Genomic DNA, 17,063 nt, shown 5'->3' with positions numbered 1-17,063 from the left:
GCTGCCGAAGCCGCTACGACTGTCGGGTCATGGGCCGAACCCAAGTGGGGCGAACCTCCATGTCGACTTGGGCATCTCCGAGCTCGGTCTGTCCTTTCGCCTCCAGGGCAAGTGATAAGTGACATGGGCTTGCAGTGAATCTTCAGACGCCGCTTTTGTTGGATGCGAATCATTCGCTAAGGGCGTAGGTACCTACCTACCTTACCTGCCAAACTACCTTACCTACATAGGTAGTATACTGCTGCAACCAATCGCTGCAATCAATCGCTACATCACCGCAAAAAGTGGATAAGTTCTACGCCCTTTCACTAATCATTTTACGAGATAAGAGCCTGGATGGTCCATCCTCCTTCTTGACATATTAAATGCCAATTATAAACAGCGTTTTCATGTCTCGATCCGTCATATTCCGGCGCTTTGCAAACACAAGCACAAGAAAATTACATTCTTCTCTACTACTTATACCATCAAGACGGCACTACAGCAACATGGACAGCGCGACCCCAACCCAAAATGGCAGCCATCCGGCCAAGAGCACATGGGTGGGCTACCAAGGTGCTGCCGGTCTTGACCTGAGGAGTGAGTACAGGACGGTGAAAAAGAATTGATAACATGGCCATGAATTGACATGTCCCTGGGCCTGGTGGTGCCACCAACAAATAAGGCGACACCATGACGACTCCTACGCCTTCCATGCTTGCAGCTATCCAGACGACCACTCTCCTGGACGATGTTTTCAAGGAGGATCCCACCACCAACGAACTCGAGGAGTTTTGTGCCAAACTCACCGGCAAGGAGGCTGGTCTTTTTGTTCTTTCGGGGACCATGGGCAACGTGCTTGGGCTGCGCGCCTTGTTGACCCAGCCGCCACACAGCATTCTTTGCGATCACCGCTCTCATATTTTCAAATACGAGGCTGGCGGGTAAGCGAGTTGTTTCTGCCTTGTGTTCTATGTCCTGCATCCAGTCCTCTTTCGGATTTACACGACTCTTTACCGGGTCAAAACTTTAATAGGATCTTATCTTACAGCTGAACTAACCCATATCTACAGTGTCACTTCCTTGACTGGCGCCATGCTCCACCTCGTCACGCCCAAAAACGGCTTGTATATGACGCTGGAGGACATCAAGGAGAATATAGTTCTCGACTCAGACATCCACTCGTGCCCCACGCGCGTCATCAGCCTGGAGAACACTCTGGGAGGTGTGGTGATGCCCTTGGAAGAAGCGAGACGAATTGCCGATTTTGCACGCCAGACGGGCAAAGTCCGCGTCCACTGTGACGGTGCCCGCCTGTGGGAGGCCGTCGCTTCCGGGGCCGGATCCCTTAAAGAATATGGCGCCTGCTTCGACACCATCAACCTGTGCTTCTCCAAGGGTCTGGGCGCCCCTTGTGGTAGCATCCTCGTCGGCCCAAAGGACATCATCGACCATGCGCGTTGGATACGCAAGTCCATCGGCGGTGGGCTCCGGCAGAGCGGTGTCCTCACATCCGCCGCCCGTGTCGCCGTGGAGGAGACTTTTGGCAAGGGCGACAGCGGCGAGGGAGGACTACTCAAGCACACGCACGACTTGGCCAAGGAGGTAGGGGCCATGTGGACTGCTCTCGGCGGCAAGTTGACCTACCCGGTGCACACAAACATGTGCTGGCTGGACCTTGACGCGGCCGGAATCTCGGGGGCCAGGTTTGTGGAGATTGGGGAACAGGAGGGCTTGAAGCTGGGACAAGGGAGGATTATTACACACTACCAGATATGGCAGAACAGGGAAGTGGCTGTCCCTAAGCTCAAGCGCGTATTCGAGAGGGCCATGGCAGAGGGAGGTGGCAAGCCTAATGGCCAGAGTGAAGCTGGGTCAAAGTCACAGTACGCAACCAAATGATGGACAGGCTTCTGAATTTGAAGTTGCGGATATTGAATCGATCAGTTCGAATGTTGGCTGGTTATATTACATGTTTCCTTGTGGCACTGGTTGCTGCCGGGACCTATAGTGATACCCTGTCTTTCTCTTTTTTTTTTTTTTTTTTTTTTTTGAAGAAAAAAACAAACATTCGCTCAGCTGAGGGCATTTGATGCGAGTTCAATCTGGTTGTTCTTTGATTTAATCATAGTCTATTAGCTTTAAGATCCAGATATATAGGGGATGTGAGACTTGATTGATGATAAAGCACGTACGGGAATGCATGCACATGCCATGCCCCCTAATGTCATGCAAGGTACTGACTAGCGCTAGCACTGGTAGGTATTGTGGTACGTGGTACTTGGCGGTCCCTAATCGCAACATCCCTGCAACTGACGTCGACTTGATTTTCCATTGGGGGCCACCATATTAATTTCGATGCACCTCCTGAAAACCATCAGATAAAGAATCGCTTGGCCCGGCTTGATTGTCTTTTTTTATCTCGTCGCCCTCGATCTTGGTATCGACTCGAGCGCCCTTGAGCTCGTCGCACTGCTCTGCGTTTCTTCATGATTGAATCATCGCAAACACCATCGTCAACCTGGCGCAATGGACGGTGACCCGGCAGTCGAGAGCGAGCTCAGCTCCTTTAGTCTCTCCTTTCCTCTCCCATTTAGGGTGGCCTTCATCATAGTAATGGGTATGGACAACATCGATTATTGCCGTCACAGAAACTAGCACAAACACTGACCCCACTCTATCCCCCAACCCACAGCCGTCTGGGGATGGGGCGCCAACCTCCACTACCTCTACCTCGTCCGCATCGACGTGCCCGCCCTGATCCGTTACCCGGGCCGGTCCTCGGCCACGCAGGCACCGCACCACATCTCGACCTACCGCCTCGCCGCGCTCCTCTCCACCACCCTCGCCGCGACGCTCCTTCTCTTCTGGGCCCTGACCCGCCGCGACCCGGCGCTCGTCGTCTACTACGACTGGATCCCCATGACGTACCTGCTCGTGTTGGCGGCGCTCTTCGCCGTGCCTCTCCGCGGCGGCGCGATGCCGACCTCTGGCCGCCGGAGGCTTCTCGCCACGCTGCGGCGCGTGTCGCTGGGCGGCATCGCCGAGGCCCAGAACGGCAAGTTTGGCGACATACTCCTCGCCGACGTGCTGACCAGCTACGCCAAGGTCCTGGCCGACCTGTACATCTGCGCGTGCATGTTTTTGACCTCTGGCGGGTCCGCCTCCGCCCGCCCGGACCGCGGCTGCGGCGGCGCCGTCGTCGTGCCCCTGATCCTCGCCCTGCCCTCGGCCATCCGCCTGCGCCAGTGCCTGATCGAGTACTCGCGCGTCCGCTCCGCGCCCTACAAGGAGTCCCTCGGCTGGGGCGGCCAGCACCTCGCCAACGCCGCCAAGTACAGCACCGCGTTCCCCGTCATCATCCTGACGGCCATGCAGCGCAGCGGCGCAAGCGGCGGCGGGGAGAAAGATGGGACCGTCAACCCGGGCGTCAACCGCGCGTGGCTGGCCGCCGTGGTCGTGCAGTCGCTCTACACCTTCTACTGGGACGTGGCCAAAGATTGGGACCTGACGCTGTTCTCGGGGGCGCGGGAGCGCAACGCGCCCGACCAGCCGTGGGGCCTGCGGCGGCGCATGTACATCCAACCAGCGCCGCTGGTCTACTACTGCGTCGTGCTGCTGGATATGGCGCTGCGGTGCACGTGGGTCGTCAAGCTCAGCCCCGGGCTGGACAGGTTGTCGGGGTGGGAAGGGTCGCTGTTTGTGCTGCAGCTACTCGAGGTATTGCGCCGCTGGATATGGATCTTTTTCCGCGTCGAGACGGAGCACATCAGGAACTCGAATCACGCCGGGCTCGGGGTGGACGATATATTACTCGGCAACTACCAGGGCAAGTCGGATGATGAGGAGAGCGACTAGTTGTCGGTCCTCGGGCTCCGTTCGGCCCGGTTGTCTAGGTGGAACCGACAACCTCTCCGCTGAAAATCAGTTTAACAAAGTAAACATCTGTACTGGGGGTCTGCATCTCCACAGGCGTTACATGTTCCACGGTTGCTGTTATGGTGTGGTGCTTTGTACAAGAACAGTGTTCTTTTATTTTTGCGGGTATATTATAGAATATATGTAGACATCTCCTGTCTGCTCTAATGATACCATGACCCCCAGCAAAACCGTACATGACATCCTATGACCTATGTTTTGGTATACAAGAAAAAAATAAAGGCATAACATAATCCTGTCAAAGCTAGATAACATCAAAACAGTTACGTGTATATGGTATATGTATATGTAATCTTTCATCAAAACATCACAATAACCACGTGAACCAGGGCCGGCTCCTGGTGTTGGGCGCCTTGAGCTTGTTTAGACAGTACCCTGGGTGGTTGCGCGGCGTCGTCCTGCCGTCGCACTCGCAGCGGCACCCGACTCCCCCCTCGGCCGAGGGAGCCCAGTTCTTGTCCGTCCCCAGGCTGGGGTTGTCGGGGAGCTGGCTGCCGGGGGAGTTGACGGGACACTGGTACAGCTGATCGTGCCGGTAGCCTATGTCGTCAAAGTGGTGGACCTGGGATGGGTCCAGGAGCATGGCGACCGCGATGGAGTGAACTGCAGCATCGCCCCACTGAGAAAACAAAGGGAAAAAGGATGTGTTAGCAAGAAGACAAAACCTAGACCAAGGCACATGTATGCAAAACCAAATATGATATGGTACTTACCCGCTCAAAGTAGAACCCGCCCTTCTTGTCCAGGTACTCAAACATGTCCTGGTACCTTTTCCCACGGAAAAAGTCCATGTCGGCAATTTCAAAGTTGCTCCAGTAGTGGCAGCCGCTCCACATGTCGCCGAACCTGTCCCTGTGCGACAGCCAGGCGACGAGGTTGCGGAACGGCCAGGGCACCCACGAGGCCGAGACGGCTGCCTTCCAGAGGTTGTTGGTCGGGACGTCGTTGGCCTCCTTCCAGTCGGCCATGTGGCGAAACAAGGTTGGGCACGTGTCGCGCTCCTCCCAGAGCGATATCGTAAAGCCATATTTCTTGTTGCGCTTGGCCATTTCGACAAAGGGGTCGTAGGTTATCGAGCACGTAAAGTCGACGTCGGGCTCTAACCTCCAGTACCACTTGAACTCCTTGAGCGCCTCGAGGTTGTAGAACTTACTGCGAAGCCGGCGTCAGCCTGTTAGCCAAGTGAGGTTTTCCCACCAAAGCATCCCTCACCCCGAAAACCCTTCCTTCCACTTACCCAGAGTAAAAACGGCACATGTGATGATACCCCTCCAACCCACCATGCGAGACCCCCCTATCACCCTGATCCTTGATGCTAGCCTTTGCCTTGTCCGCATCCATCCAGCTCGGGAAATACCACACGTCCCTCGGTATGATCTCAAACCTTGCCTCTCCGCTGACCGTAGCATTCAGCTGGCGCACAAACTCTGGGTCCCACTCCTCGTCGTTGAAAAACACCACGGGGTAGTGGAACCAGCGGTTGAAGCGGCGCTCGACCGACTCGACCGTGTGCTTGGCCTGCTCCAGCTCTGAGTTGCGCGCCAGCATGACGAGCGCCGCCTTCTCGCGCGGCCCCTTGGCCATCTCCTCCGGGTCCAGGCAGCCCTCGCTGCCGAAAAAGGCAGAGTCCATCTCGCGCTCCGGGATCGGCACGTTGTAGCTGCGCTGGTGATATATGCTCTCGAGCGCGAGCGGGATGGCGAGCCACATTGCCGCGACGAAAAGCGGGTGCAGCCGCCGTGGCATGCGTCTGAGCCTTCGGAACATTGTTTTTGTTTTCTTGATATCGGGAGGCAGGGAGTGGCTCGCTTCGCGAGTGGGAGGCACGCGGTGTGCTTAGGTTGCCATGTACATGTGCGCGCAGTCTACTTTTTTCGGTCGTGCAGCTAGCTGGTCGACCAATTGCTGTGCTATGTGCGATTCAACGTTTGTCGCGGCAGCGAGCTTCGGTAGACAACCTAGAGGTTAGCTTAAAGGAAGCATGAAAGTCAAGGTGCTGTATGCATGCAGCTAGGCCAGGGTACTCACGACGCTGTCGTTCGTCGGCTCAGCAAAACCAATTTTTGAGCTAAGTATGCGAGATTGAAACCCAAGGCGCGAGTACAGGGCGCATTGAAAAACTCCCGGACCTTAATCGACGTACGATTGAGTCGAGCCTTAGACCATTGTCTCTTGCACCGTCATCAAGACTGATCTGACCAAAAGTCAGGATGGTCGCAAACAAGGGTAGTCGGGGTTACATTGGGAGGTTGGATCTGGTCTAGGGAAATGTCAACCCCACTTTTGATCGCCGGGGATGCAATTTAACAAAGAAAGTACGGAGTACTACTGTAAATCATACCTCCTTTTTCTCCGTGACGTCGCCAAGTAGCACATGTCCGAAACCTAATGCGAACAAACGTACCTGGATGAATTCATCCATATACGACAAAAGAAAAGCAACATTTGGATGCAAGTTTGTAAAGCCTATTATTTGGCAAAGAATCTACAGTGCCTTTTCTATAGGAGCAATGAGGCCTTCTAAGAATCGTCTTGGCCTCAACTTCCAAGGCCATGCCGCCACTAACTGTCCCATATGCTAGTACGTCTTTTTATTTCTCTGAAAGTTATACCTTGGAGTCCTGTAAGTTCATGCGCTTTTCAAAGCAGAAACCATACTCGCCATGTGTTGGGTAAGATGTTTCCGATCTCAAACAAAAAAAAAACCAACCAGGTGGCGCTTCCGCAATAGGATAGCGAAATAAGCAATTATTGCCATGTACGGAGTATATTGCTGTGAAAAATCCCCACTAACAAGTGAAGCTATGTCATATCAGGTTAGACATACCCGACAAAAAACAGTGACTGGAGCCAAACCAAGCCTTGCTCAATTCTGGGAAGCGGTATGAATGAGGTGAGATGCGTTGCCGTGACGGTAAGGGCGGATGTTGTAGCCAAAGCATAACCCTTTACGGAGTGGTTAGCCTCATGCATTGCTGGGGCCGCTCTTTGAGGATCTCATCTGCAGAATTCTCTCCTTGAGTTCTTTCTCCCGCAACAAGGTGGCGTCTTTGTCAACGGAAACTTTTCTAGCCTGGAGGCACAGATTATATCAGCTCAGCCCTCCATGCATACCGGCTCACTGAGGCGGGGAGCGGACCTTGGACGGGCTTGAGGCGGCAGCGGTGGAATCTGGGTCGCCAGTGTGTGGCTGTGGCGTTGGTCTGTCTTTGGTGCGGGATCCATCAGCTGATTTGTCTCGTGATTCTCTTGGTGGTGAAATCGAGGGGCTCTGGCGTCTCTTCCTATCCGACCCCTGTCGCCTGTGGCGTGAGTTTGATCGATCACGGTTTTTGCCCCGGTCTCGACTTGCGCTTCTGTTGCGGCCGTGTTTACGATTGGGGCTGCGGCTGCGACGGTCTTTGCTGGGGCTACGGGAGCCATGGCGCCGGCGCCGGCGACTGCCACCTCGTGAACTCGCCGGGCTTGGGCTGCGCGTTGGTGATCGCCCTCTCCTCTTATTGCCCCGGCCAGGTTTGCCATTCTTGCCACCAGGTGGGCTACGGCTGCGGCTGCGGCTTCGGCTTCGGCTGCGCAAGCGTGAGCGTGAGCGTGAAGATTTCGACGATGCAGGAGATCTGGTCAAACGGCCAGCCTCTCGGCCACGCGAGCTAGCCCTCCTGCGCCTTTTGGGTGATCGAGACCGTGAAACACTAGCGACTGAGGAAGAACGGCGCCTAGGTCGGTATGGGCGCCGCGGCGACCGTGACCTCTTCCTTGAATCTCGATATCGTGAACCACGCTGCTCACGTCGGGGTGGCGGCGAGCGCGAACGGGACGGAGATCTGTTGCTGCTAGCAGAACTGGCACTGCGTGTTCTCGACCTTGAGCTCCCAGAATCTACTGAAGGAGATCGAGAGGGTGACCTTCGCTTCGTATCGCCACGCCTTCCCATGGAATTTCTGCGACCGCGAGGCACATAAATGTCTCGACGGGGAGCTCTGTAAGAGTCGCCACCAGCACCACCACGTGGCGGTGGCGAGCGAGAGCCGTCCCTTCCACGATTGAAACCGCCCCGTCGGTCGTTCATGTCCCTATCTCCGAAACCACCCCCGCGACCGCGACCACGGCCCCCTCCACGGTAGCTGTCGGAGCGCCCATCGCCTCTTCCTCGGAAAGATTGTGCCTCGCGTTTTTGTCGCTCCTCTGCTGCTTTTTCAGCTTCGATCTGTACAATAGAATGACCATATAGTTAGCGTGACATCCAGCCTCCTCCAGAAGCTAGCACTTTTTCGTACCTTCTCTTGCATAAGCTCGCGCTTCTTGGCCTCCAAAAGCTCTTTCGGCACGCCCTGCGGACTGGCTTGGGCGCTCAAGCACAGATTCCATAGCTCTTTGCAGAAACCAGGAGTTTCCTTGTCTAGGAACCCGGTGAGCTGGATCTGTAGGCCTTTGATGTCAGGCTGAAGAGTGGTTTGAGGTTAGTCATGGTCGCAGGCGTAGGGTTGCGCTTTATCAATGGCGACCGCCAAAAACTCACAAAGCGAGAGCTCTCAATCAGATTGTAGCAAAGCTCTATCACGACGTCATCTTCGCTCCCCAAAATCTCCGAGATCCTGCTAGCAATCCATCTGTCACGAGCGCAATAGTCAAATTTTATTAGCCTTTTGTACTCTATGATCATTGGGGCACGTGATGAACAGACCAAAGTGACTGTAGTCATCGTTCCGCGTGCCGAGGTCAACCTTTTCAGTGCCGGGGGCGAACATACTTCTTCATTACCTGAAGGTTAACTTTTTGCATGTCAACCTTTTGGGAGAATTCCGGCGGGAACCTGGTTGACTTTAGCAGCTTCGCATCTACACCTGTAGCCATCGTGGAGGGTAGTTTTGGCCTGGACAGGCCAGGCGGAGATCGGGTTGTTGTACGGCGTGTAGTGTTCTGGCGGACAAAAAGGTAGGGCCACAATTTGAAGGTCGGTTCGTCGCGCGACTCGAGTGACGAAATGAAAACGCGGGAGACGGGTTTCGAGCTACAGGTACCCGATTGACTTTATCGATAGCGTATGTGGGGCCTTTTGCTCCGGATGTGCGGGTCCCGTCGATTACACAAGTGACGCAGTTGTGCAGTGGATGTGTTAAATGCCGACCCATAAGGCTGCTTCTGCATCATGGTGACCAAAACATCATCTAATGGGTTTATGGTTCATACCAGGATACAGGTAGATGCAGGTGGCTTGGCATTTGCCTTTGCGATAGTTACTCGATAGGGAGAGAGAGCCCTTTGTTCCCGTAGTGACCCCAGTCAGGAAGATTATGCACCCATTTTTGCATGCATTATAAACACACAACAAAGCCACAAATGCACAAACCGCCCCCGCTCTCAAAATGTATGTCGCGTGCCTCCTCAGACCAAGCGTGCAGCCAAAGACGTCACTGTTCAAAATTCGGTCTTCCAAGTGAGAAATAGTGTGCATATCTTCACACCGTAGAACCGCATAACTTCGATGCTAGTCTAACTCCATCACGAGCTAGTTCCTTCTTAATGGTCCAGCTGTTCAATTCCACCGCCGAAAGTTCCTGATCATAGTATAAGCGGCTGAAAAGACGCCAACTTGAACGATAAGCAATAGCGGAAACCCCCATATGTAAATCATCATCCGGTGGCAATAAGCTGTCCACTGTGACTTAGGAGGAACACGAACGCATGCCCAGTGCAAGTCCATCCAAGGATTGTTTTGAAACTCCAAACGCCGTCTGTTGTTGGTATGATCCAGAAACTACCAATTCCCATCCCATGACCCCAAGAAAAATATAAATGCCGCTGCCGAAGGAAGAGAGAGAAAATCTTGTCGTAAAGGGAAAATAATGAGCGAGAACAATATAAATTGCCAAAAAGGAGGGAAAACAAGGGAGAAAAGAGGGGCGGTTCGTCAAATAGGTCGGTGGTGATCTCAGGTTTGTTTCGGATAGTTATATCGAGTGTTCTGTGCCGTGTCCTTCTTTTCTGCCGCCGCTTGGGCTTGCTGCTTGGCTGCCAGAGCCTGTATCTTTTCCCGCGCCCGAATCAAGCTCGAGTTGTCCTGTTGTTTGATCTTGGCGCGTATCTCGTAGAGGGAGATGAGTGTCGAGGCTCGGTCAACATCGTCTTCCATCTGAAACGAAGAACACATCGTCAGTTTCCGAGTTACAGAACACGGCCTATCCAGATATTCCCAGCCTACTAACCTCTTGCTCTCTCCTGGGAGTACCCGGTATGGAACCCTGGGTGGAGTTGCTTCGTGTCATGGGCGGGGTGAACATTTTACGGCCGAACTTGTCGAACATGGTAGCGGGCGAGGATGTTCTGTTGACCGCCGGTTGCGCAGAAGCCACGCGGTGGTGGTGCCTCTCTGTCGCCTTGGGTGCTGATGTACAGTGTGTAGCATTGTCGGCCGTGGGTAGGTTCTTGTTCGCATTTACGAGGGCTAGGGCGGCAGAGGCCTCTTGCTGTAAATTTAAATAGATGTCAGCCAGGGACCTCAAGGGGTATGGGTAATAATAGGTGGATGGCCAAGTATAGAAGCGCCGCAACTCGCGCAGTGCGTAGCAGAGGGATGCTCTTGAGAAAGAGAAGAAGAAGAAGTAAAAGGCTTTGCGGGGGCGCATACTGCTGCATCTAGATCGCTGAGATCAGCCAGCATCTGGGCTAGCTGTATGCTTTCCATTTTGTGATAGTCGTCGCGTGTAGACTACACGTGGCTCGATTATGCTCTTCAAGGTGTTTGGTTTGCGGAAGGTCAGGTTTGAGGTCGAGGGTTGGCGATTTATTGGAGAATTTTGGTATGGTAGTGGGAGCGGCAACGCCAGTCTCTTCTCACATCTGAGTTGCGGCTTTTTAAAGTAGGGATTTTCTGGTTTTTGAGAGCAAAGCGAGGCGAGGCTGGCTGTGACTGGGCGTGCATGCACTGAGTCTGGCAGAAATAATGGGTGCAGGAGCGACGCAGCATGCGACAGGCTGCAATGAGGTACGGTCGGTAAGTACCTTACCTCTGTAGGTACAAATATGGCAAAAGTTTCCAGTGTGGGAAAATTCCAATAAAAAAGCGACGTGATTGTGACAAGGTTAGGTTGAGAGTGCTGGTAACCCGCAGAAGGAAAATGCGGGGGACGGAAACAGGTGGGCCAGGTGGAAAGGTGGGCTTGGTGCGCGTGCCAAGTACATCAGAGGGTCCAACTGCAGCCTTGGCTGGTCCTGAGCATTCCGAGAAGATTCCGAGCGATCCCGTATGGATGAATTTTACAGGTATACGAGTTACCTACCTACAAACACAACTGGCATTCTCAATGTTCATCTGATTCAATAGACGCACATTGTCTATACTGCTATACGGAGTATTTACAAGCCTCAACTGTTTTTCTGGTTCCTGCACGCAACCTACATATATATTGATGCTTTCTGTGATTTGCGCGCATATAAACACAAAGCCCCTCTATTGCAACTAGGCAATTCTAGCATGTGCGCAGTCGTAATTGACGCGATTGATGGTTTAATACTTGAGGTATGTACGAAGTACGAATTATGTGGTAGTACTCCGAGGTGGTAGATGTGGCAGATGTGGCTGATTGGCGTGTGGGGAATTGAGCCTAAATAAAATACCGGGGTCCAGCCGCGTTCCGATGTTCCAAACCAACATTAAAACATACCCTGATCTTGTTCTAGAACTAGGCACTAACTCCTTGTAGGCTGTGGGGATGTGGTGTGGAGTCTTCAGCTGAACGTCAACGTTTTAAATGGAGCTTGAACGAACCAACGACTAGATTTACCACGCACCTGTTTTCGATTCAACCAAGTTAATTCATCTTGAAAGATAAGAGTATATTTGTATCTTGACGAACGGTATCCAAGCTCAACTCACTTCTAGAGTAGAAGCTTCATGTTCTACTTTTTGAACAGGTATCTGGAATCTCTTTTCCCACGAGGGGATGCTTGACAAGTTGAACGTGCTACCGAGGAGTGTATGTGAATATTTTTTGCTCTCACCCGCAAACCGACAAACAGCCAGACAAGGAAACCAAAGATTCCAGAATGCCAATAAACGCACATCAGGACTTATAACAGCGCCTTGCCACCGAAAATAACAGATTTAACGTGTTCTCTGGTCTACGTATACCATGATACCACTCGTCGAGTATCCGCGTGTGACGATGGCGAACAACTCTCGTTGGTCATGATGCTCCTCTTTCTCAGCGATATACCGCCCTAAAGCTTCATGGAAATGGGAACCAACAGCTAGGTATGTCATAGTTGGGATACTCATCCAAGCGAATTTGCTTCCGGCGACTATCAGATGTGGGCAATCAACTTTTGGACCTCCGTGCTGTCTCTTCCCGTACCCCTGGGCATCAGCTCCGCCGAGTATCCTGCAATTCTGGCTTTTTGGGAGCTTCTGGGCATATCTTATTTGAAGCCGCTCCTATTAATGAGTCGATAAAGACATTTACCGCTCTTCTGCATGCATAAAGCTCGTTTGCTCTTAGCACCGTGTCGATACATAACTTGTCTATTACGATGCCGGGACCCGTTGGTCAGTCACATCACCGTTCAGAGTAACGCAGGGGATATACGAGGTGGGTTGAAGTGGTCACTTGGGCCTGCAGAAGTTGGTTGGTTCTACCAGTTTTGTACTTGCTTAGAGGCTGCCGGACATATTCTTTCATATCCTCTTCTACATTTCCAAAACGTATCTGGAGCAGAGCCCAGGACGCAAGCCAAGTGCAGGTGAAGTTTTCGAGTACCCAGACCACCTCTACCAGTCCGAACCCACGAACAACCAGCAGCGACCCGGGAAGAATCACAGCCGCTCATAGTGCCTTTGGTAAACGTTTCTTTCCATTGTGGTACTGGTTTCCGCGGATCAAATGCTGTGAGAGAAACAATACCTTTACCGGTACCTAACTTTATGACCAATGATGAATGTTTGCTTTAAATCGAATGGACATGTCTTTACTCGCGTTTTGTACACTTTCTATTGAAGGATTCGACTCAAAAAATACTTTCATTATGGTGGTCTGCACTCATGGTTTTGTTTTTGGATGTTGGTGCGTTAATTCCAAATTCGGCAAACGGTTTACCAACCACTGCATTACAGACTGCAGTATTTGCCGCCTTAAGTCAGGTAACAGTTATTCTACACTTGGCGTATTATGCATGACACTCCATGAGCATCGTGGAATTGCGCATAGACTTGTGCGTTTGAACTCTTTTGTCTTTTTCTTGAACAGAATGGCTAATAGTACCCTCGAGCTTGTGCCTTGACCAACCTACCTCTTTTTGCTATCCATCAAGTGGCGGAACATTCCAGTCCAAGATTGCTTGGATACGCATCGCTGTAACTGGATGTCAGGCACATAAAGTCTCCGCGGTCTAGCTAAGTAGATATCTTATATCTTGGAAAGAAAAAAAGTGCATAAGTGTGTTGTTAGTGGCAGTGATTTCCTGCATGATGTCCGTGAACAAAGTAAAGACATGGCCGTAGGAGAAAGAGGCGGCACGGCTTAGACCAGAGAAAAAATAATGTCCGTATGGTTTCATTAGTCTGTGGGATCCCATAACATAGGTCGCTGCCTCCAGTGGGGGCTAAGCAATTAAACATGTTGGGGGATTTGACGTATACAGTACGGACATGGCATTTTTGTGGTACTTGGAATATGGCATAGCAATTAAACGCCACTCGTCCTGTGTTATTTGCTAGATCTCAAACCTATTCGGGACCGATTGGTTTTGTATAACCTTCGATTGTATTGTGATCGGTCGTCCAGGGGCCTTGGTCGAGGTAAGGCTACTTGACTTGGACGTGGTCCTCTTCTTCTCCCCTCTCTCCCCCTCAATAATCTGTTATTTTGTGGGGGAACTTCATTAACAATTCGGATTCACAACAATCTCTTGATGACCAAATAATCAAGCCACCAATATCAATGTCAGGCGACTCGCACGCTGCCATCATGGCTGTCTGTCGCGACAATGTAGATGGCCAGTCAAGTGACGGAGACTGCTATGGCGAGGACATGCTAACAAGGTTCGCCCTACAAAGACCGTATGTGACTTCACAACCAAGACTAACGTTGGCTTGCGTCCGCCTTGTCGAGTGCTGCTCTTCGCCAAGCCCGACGATGATTTCAAGCCTGCCCTGAGTGACAGTTGAAACTCTGACTCTTTCGAATCTGTCGAGCCGCCAAGAGGGAAGGGAGACGAAGTTATGAGGGATTTCCCGAGCTCGTATAATAGAGACACGTACGGAACCAATAGGAACGGCAAAGATATAACTGTCATCTCACCCCCATTGATCCAACTCGATCAGCCAGCAGCAAGCAAGCATGGGCTCTGCTTTGTCAGTGTTCAGGTATATTTCCAGGATCTGGAATCATTAGTGCGAACAAACAATCGGCTTCGGCTGCGTATTTGACAACGTCCGCGCTGCAATCGCCGCCCTGGACGACCTGAAAGCAACACCCCCCGGCCCAGAACGCGCCCGGGTCTTGCGCAACGAAGCCGGCCGTTGCGATGGAGTTTGGGGCCCGGTGACCATAGGCCAGCTGCAGGCCAATGAGGAGTCCAGAACCCCGCGCCACACACACCATTTAGGGGCCAGGTCAGTGCCGAAATCAACCGGATCAATAGCCAGGGAAGATGCCGCTGGTCCCGATCTATATCACTGCTGAGAACGTCATCTTAGAGACCGTCAACGAGTTCCTCGAGGTGGCTGAGCGTGCACAGAGCCAGCACGCAGACCGCAAGCTCGACCGCTTCGCCATTATCACCAACGTTAGTCTAGATAGTGACGCATCAACCGGCGGCCCGGCCAAAGGCTTCACCTGCTTTGCCGCAGGAGGTCGTGCACGCCAGTCCCGAGGCATGCAATGCTTTCGCCCAGAGCCGCTTCCCGGCGCAGAAACAGCTGCTTGGCTGGGACTAGTTCGTCGCGATGGATGGATTTAGTGATTCGCGCAAGACTGTCATCTTGGGGGCGCACGAGGGATACTATCATAACGGCCTCGTCCTTACAGGACTGCGCTTGAGACACTTTGGACGGTCTTGGCAGTTGTGAAGACGTCACCGCAATCCTGTGATATGCGTAATGGCTCATCGTCCAGGGAAGAGGATGGAGTCGACCGCTTCGTTTATCCATGGATGGAGTGATGTGTTGTTATAAATGACTTGAGGTGAATACACGATAAGCCAGTCAAGACACGGAGGAAGGAGTCTATCCATTGTTCGTCAGTACTCACATAATTAGTACGCTAGCACCCTATATGACCCATCAGTGTTGGTACAAGCGACCTTGTAGACATGCGAATGCGAGTGGTACTGGTCAACTCGAATTCCATTCAAAGCATGAAGTCATGTTCGTGCAAAGATTGAGTCGTCCACGAGGTTAAAAACTTGCCGAGAGTGACATAGAAGCCACACCAGTCATAGTGTCGCATCATGTTGATTTATGGCCATGATGAGCAGTTGTGAATATTATAAACAAGACCACGATGGCCAAGACGGGCGCCGATGCTTCCAAACTCGCATCACGTCAACGTGACAGGATGACTTGGAACGGTAGTCGACTTTTTTTTTCTCACACATCAGATAGAATGGTTTGCTTCAATCTGTATGTTTGAAGCAGAATCGGGAAGAATGGGCCGACATAAAAGTTTATCAATGAGGCCCTGTATAACAGCAGATCAAAACTTCAATGGGCTCAATCTCTTGCGCGGTTTTCATCGCCCGGCAAGGAATATGGTGTCGACTCTTGCCAGGCAAGCCAGGGTATCGATGCCCCGGGAATAACGTCAGATTTAAATACGTCAAATTGACAATGTTTAAGGTGCTTACTTACTCTTTCTCATCTGGGAAGTTGCAGTCAAATCCAACACCTACAGTACGCTCTGAACGATTACCCCTTTTCATGTCGCTGCCCTTACAGTGCGTATATACAAACACACTGTCCAGAGCCACCGTGGAAACTATCCTGTCGCAATCCGATGACGCCCCGCTGCGCAACCCTTCAATAATCTTAATCCATCTGATTGTTCAACAAGCCAACCTTGCGACTGGGTTGGTTTGCAGACTGCTGTCGAATCATACCTATGGTGGAGGCTCCTGTCAGCTGTACACAAGGGCACAGCAGCCAAAATGGCCCTCAATTCAGAAGACGACAGCGACGATGACGAACTGATATACCAACACACGTCGAGCGACGAACACGGATCCCCATCCGACGACGACGATGACGATGATGCGGGCCGGGACGGAAGCGGTGAAGTTCACACGCCGACATTCACGCACAACTTCGCCCCGCCCTACTACGGCCGACCACCCACCCCGCTGCCCCCCTCGCCGTCGCTGACGTCGCTGCTGCGCCCCTCGCGGCCAAACACCCCCGACGCGTCCGACGACGAGCTGGAGCCGGTACCGCGGGCGACGCCGCAGGTCCCGACGTACGAATACTACGGCTTCGTGCTATACGTGCTGTCGTGGGTCGCGCTGCTCATCTACCTACTGTGGGCCTTTTTGCCATCGCCCGTGCTGCACGCCGTCGGCATCTACTACTACCCGAGTCGGTGGTGGGCCCTCGCCGTTCCCGGGTTTCTGGTCATGCTCATCGTGTACATCTACGTTGCGCTGGCGCTTTACAACACGGAGTTTTTGACGCTCCGGCTGGAATCGATCGAGACGGTTGTGGACACTGCCGGCAAGATCGCTGCTGTCGATGCGCGGGGCAGGTTGAGGCCGAGGACTGATGGACTCGGGGCTGGGAAGTGGGCTACCGGTGCTCCTGGTGGAGGACTGGGTATTCAGGGAGGTAATGATGAGGATGATGGCGTCACAACGCCGGGCGGGATTGACTGGAGGTCAATATGGAACGAAGGCACCGATGCGGTGATGGATGTGCCATTGGCTGGTGTCAATGAGATATTATATGGTTATAGGCACGGCGACGACGAGAGTGTAAATCATGTTGGATAATATCTGGGCATGCGCCTGGGAATAATTACCTCTGTTTACACCCCTAACCCTACCTGTACTGTCCAACACTTGTACCCATGCTCCACTCACCACCACGAAGTAAGACAGGCAAACAAGGCAGACAAACTTACGTACGGATCTGAAAACTCCCGCCGTCCGGTCCCAGATGC

General features: G+C 52.6%; 8 protein-coding genes across 8 annotated transcripts; 5 read left to right on the top strand and 3 right to left on the bottom strand.

Moving 5' to 3' along the window:
* The first annotated feature begins 124 nt into the window (after window positions 1–124).
* MGG_11389 (threonine aldolase) lies at window positions 125–2,184 on the top strand. The gene is made up of 3 exons (XM_003713515.1): window positions 125–579; window positions 665–923; window positions 1,053–2,184. The coding sequence occupies exons 1-3, from the start codon at window positions 366–368 to the stop codon at window positions 1,879–1,881; spliced, it is 1,302 nt and encodes a 433-aa protein (XP_003713563.1). The 5' UTR covers window positions 125–365; the 3' UTR covers window positions 1,882–2,184.
* Window positions 2,185–2,307: 123 nt separating this feature from the next.
* Window positions 2,308–4,229, top strand: MGG_11390 (uncharacterized protein). The gene is made up of 2 exons (XM_003713514.1): window positions 2,308–2,599; window positions 2,675–4,229. Exons 1-2 carry the CDS (start codon window positions 2,509–2,511, stop codon window positions 3,835–3,837), a joined length of 1,254 nt encoding a protein of 417 aa, XP_003713562.1. The 5' UTR covers window positions 2,308–2,508; the 3' UTR covers window positions 3,838–4,229.
* Window positions 3,987–6,201, bottom strand: MGG_04514 (glycolipid 2-alpha-mannosyltransferase). Its single transcript, XM_003713513.1, has 4 exons — window positions 5,947–6,201; window positions 5,156–5,862; window positions 4,632–5,070; window positions 3,987–4,537 (listed from the first exon to the last, which is right to left on the bottom strand). Exons 2-4 carry the CDS (start codon window positions 5,683–5,685, stop codon window positions 4,226–4,228), a joined length of 1,281 nt encoding a protein of 426 aa, XP_003713561.1. The 5' UTR covers window positions 5,686–5,862; window positions 5,947–6,201; the 3' UTR covers window positions 3,987–4,225.
* Window positions 6,202–6,493: 292 nt separating this feature from the next.
* Window positions 6,494–8,666, bottom strand: MGG_04513 (uncharacterized protein; the record flags this gene model as incomplete). Its single annotated transcript, XM_003713512.1, has 7 exons — window positions 6,494–6,991; window positions 7,058–7,213; window positions 7,294–7,487; window positions 7,708–8,125; window positions 8,196–8,360; window positions 8,438–8,528; window positions 8,590–8,666. 7 exons carry the CDS (start codon window positions 8,664–8,666, stop codon window positions 6,884–6,886), a joined length of 1,209 nt encoding a protein of 402 aa, XP_003713560.1. The 3' UTR covers window positions 6,494–6,883.
* A 292-nt stretch (window positions 8,667–8,958) lies between these two features.
* MGG_04512 (uncharacterized protein) lies at window positions 8,959–11,005 on the bottom strand. The gene is made up of 3 exons (XM_003713511.1): window positions 10,547–11,005; window positions 10,125–10,385; window positions 8,959–10,051 (listed from the first exon to the last, which is right to left on the bottom strand). Exons 1-3 carry the CDS (start codon window positions 10,601–10,603, stop codon window positions 9,851–9,853), a joined length of 519 nt encoding a protein of 172 aa, XP_003713559.1. The 5' UTR covers window positions 10,604–11,005; the 3' UTR covers window positions 8,959–9,850.
* Window positions 10,862–11,680, top strand: MGG_15542 (uncharacterized protein; the record flags this gene model as incomplete). The annotated part of the gene is made up of 3 exons (XM_003713510.1): window positions 10,862–10,912; window positions 11,001–11,181; window positions 11,622–11,680. 3 exons carry the CDS (start codon window positions 10,862–10,864, stop codon window positions 11,678–11,680), a joined length of 291 nt encoding a protein of 96 aa, XP_003713558.1.
* Window positions 11,681–14,565: 2,885 nt separating this feature from the next.
* Window positions 14,566–14,874, top strand: MGG_04461 (uncharacterized protein; the record flags this gene model as incomplete). Its single annotated transcript, XM_003713509.1, has 1 exon — window positions 14,566–14,874. One exon carries the CDS (start codon window positions 14,566–14,568, stop codon window positions 14,872–14,874), a length of 309 nt encoding a protein of 102 aa, XP_003713557.1.
* Window positions 14,875–15,940: 1,066 nt separating this feature from the next.
* On the top strand, window positions 15,941–17,006 carry MGG_04460 (PIG-P domain-containing protein). The gene has a single exon (XM_003713508.1). The coding sequence runs from the start codon at window positions 16,060–16,062 to the stop codon at window positions 16,891–16,893; it is 834 nt and encodes a 277-aa protein (XP_003713556.1). The 5' UTR covers window positions 15,941–16,059; the 3' UTR covers window positions 16,894–17,006.
* Window positions 17,007–17,063: the final 57 nt, after the last annotated feature.

Source organism: Pyricularia oryzae, chromosome 2, assembly GCF_000002495.2.
Source record: "Pyricularia oryzae 70-15 chromosome 2, whole genome shotgun sequence".
NCBI lineage: Eukaryota > Fungi > Ascomycota > Sordariomycetes > Magnaporthales > Pyriculariaceae > Pyricularia > Pyricularia oryzae.
The sequence above is the reverse complement of the archived record's forward strand: the minus strand, read 5'-3'. Positions and strand labels throughout refer to the sequence as shown.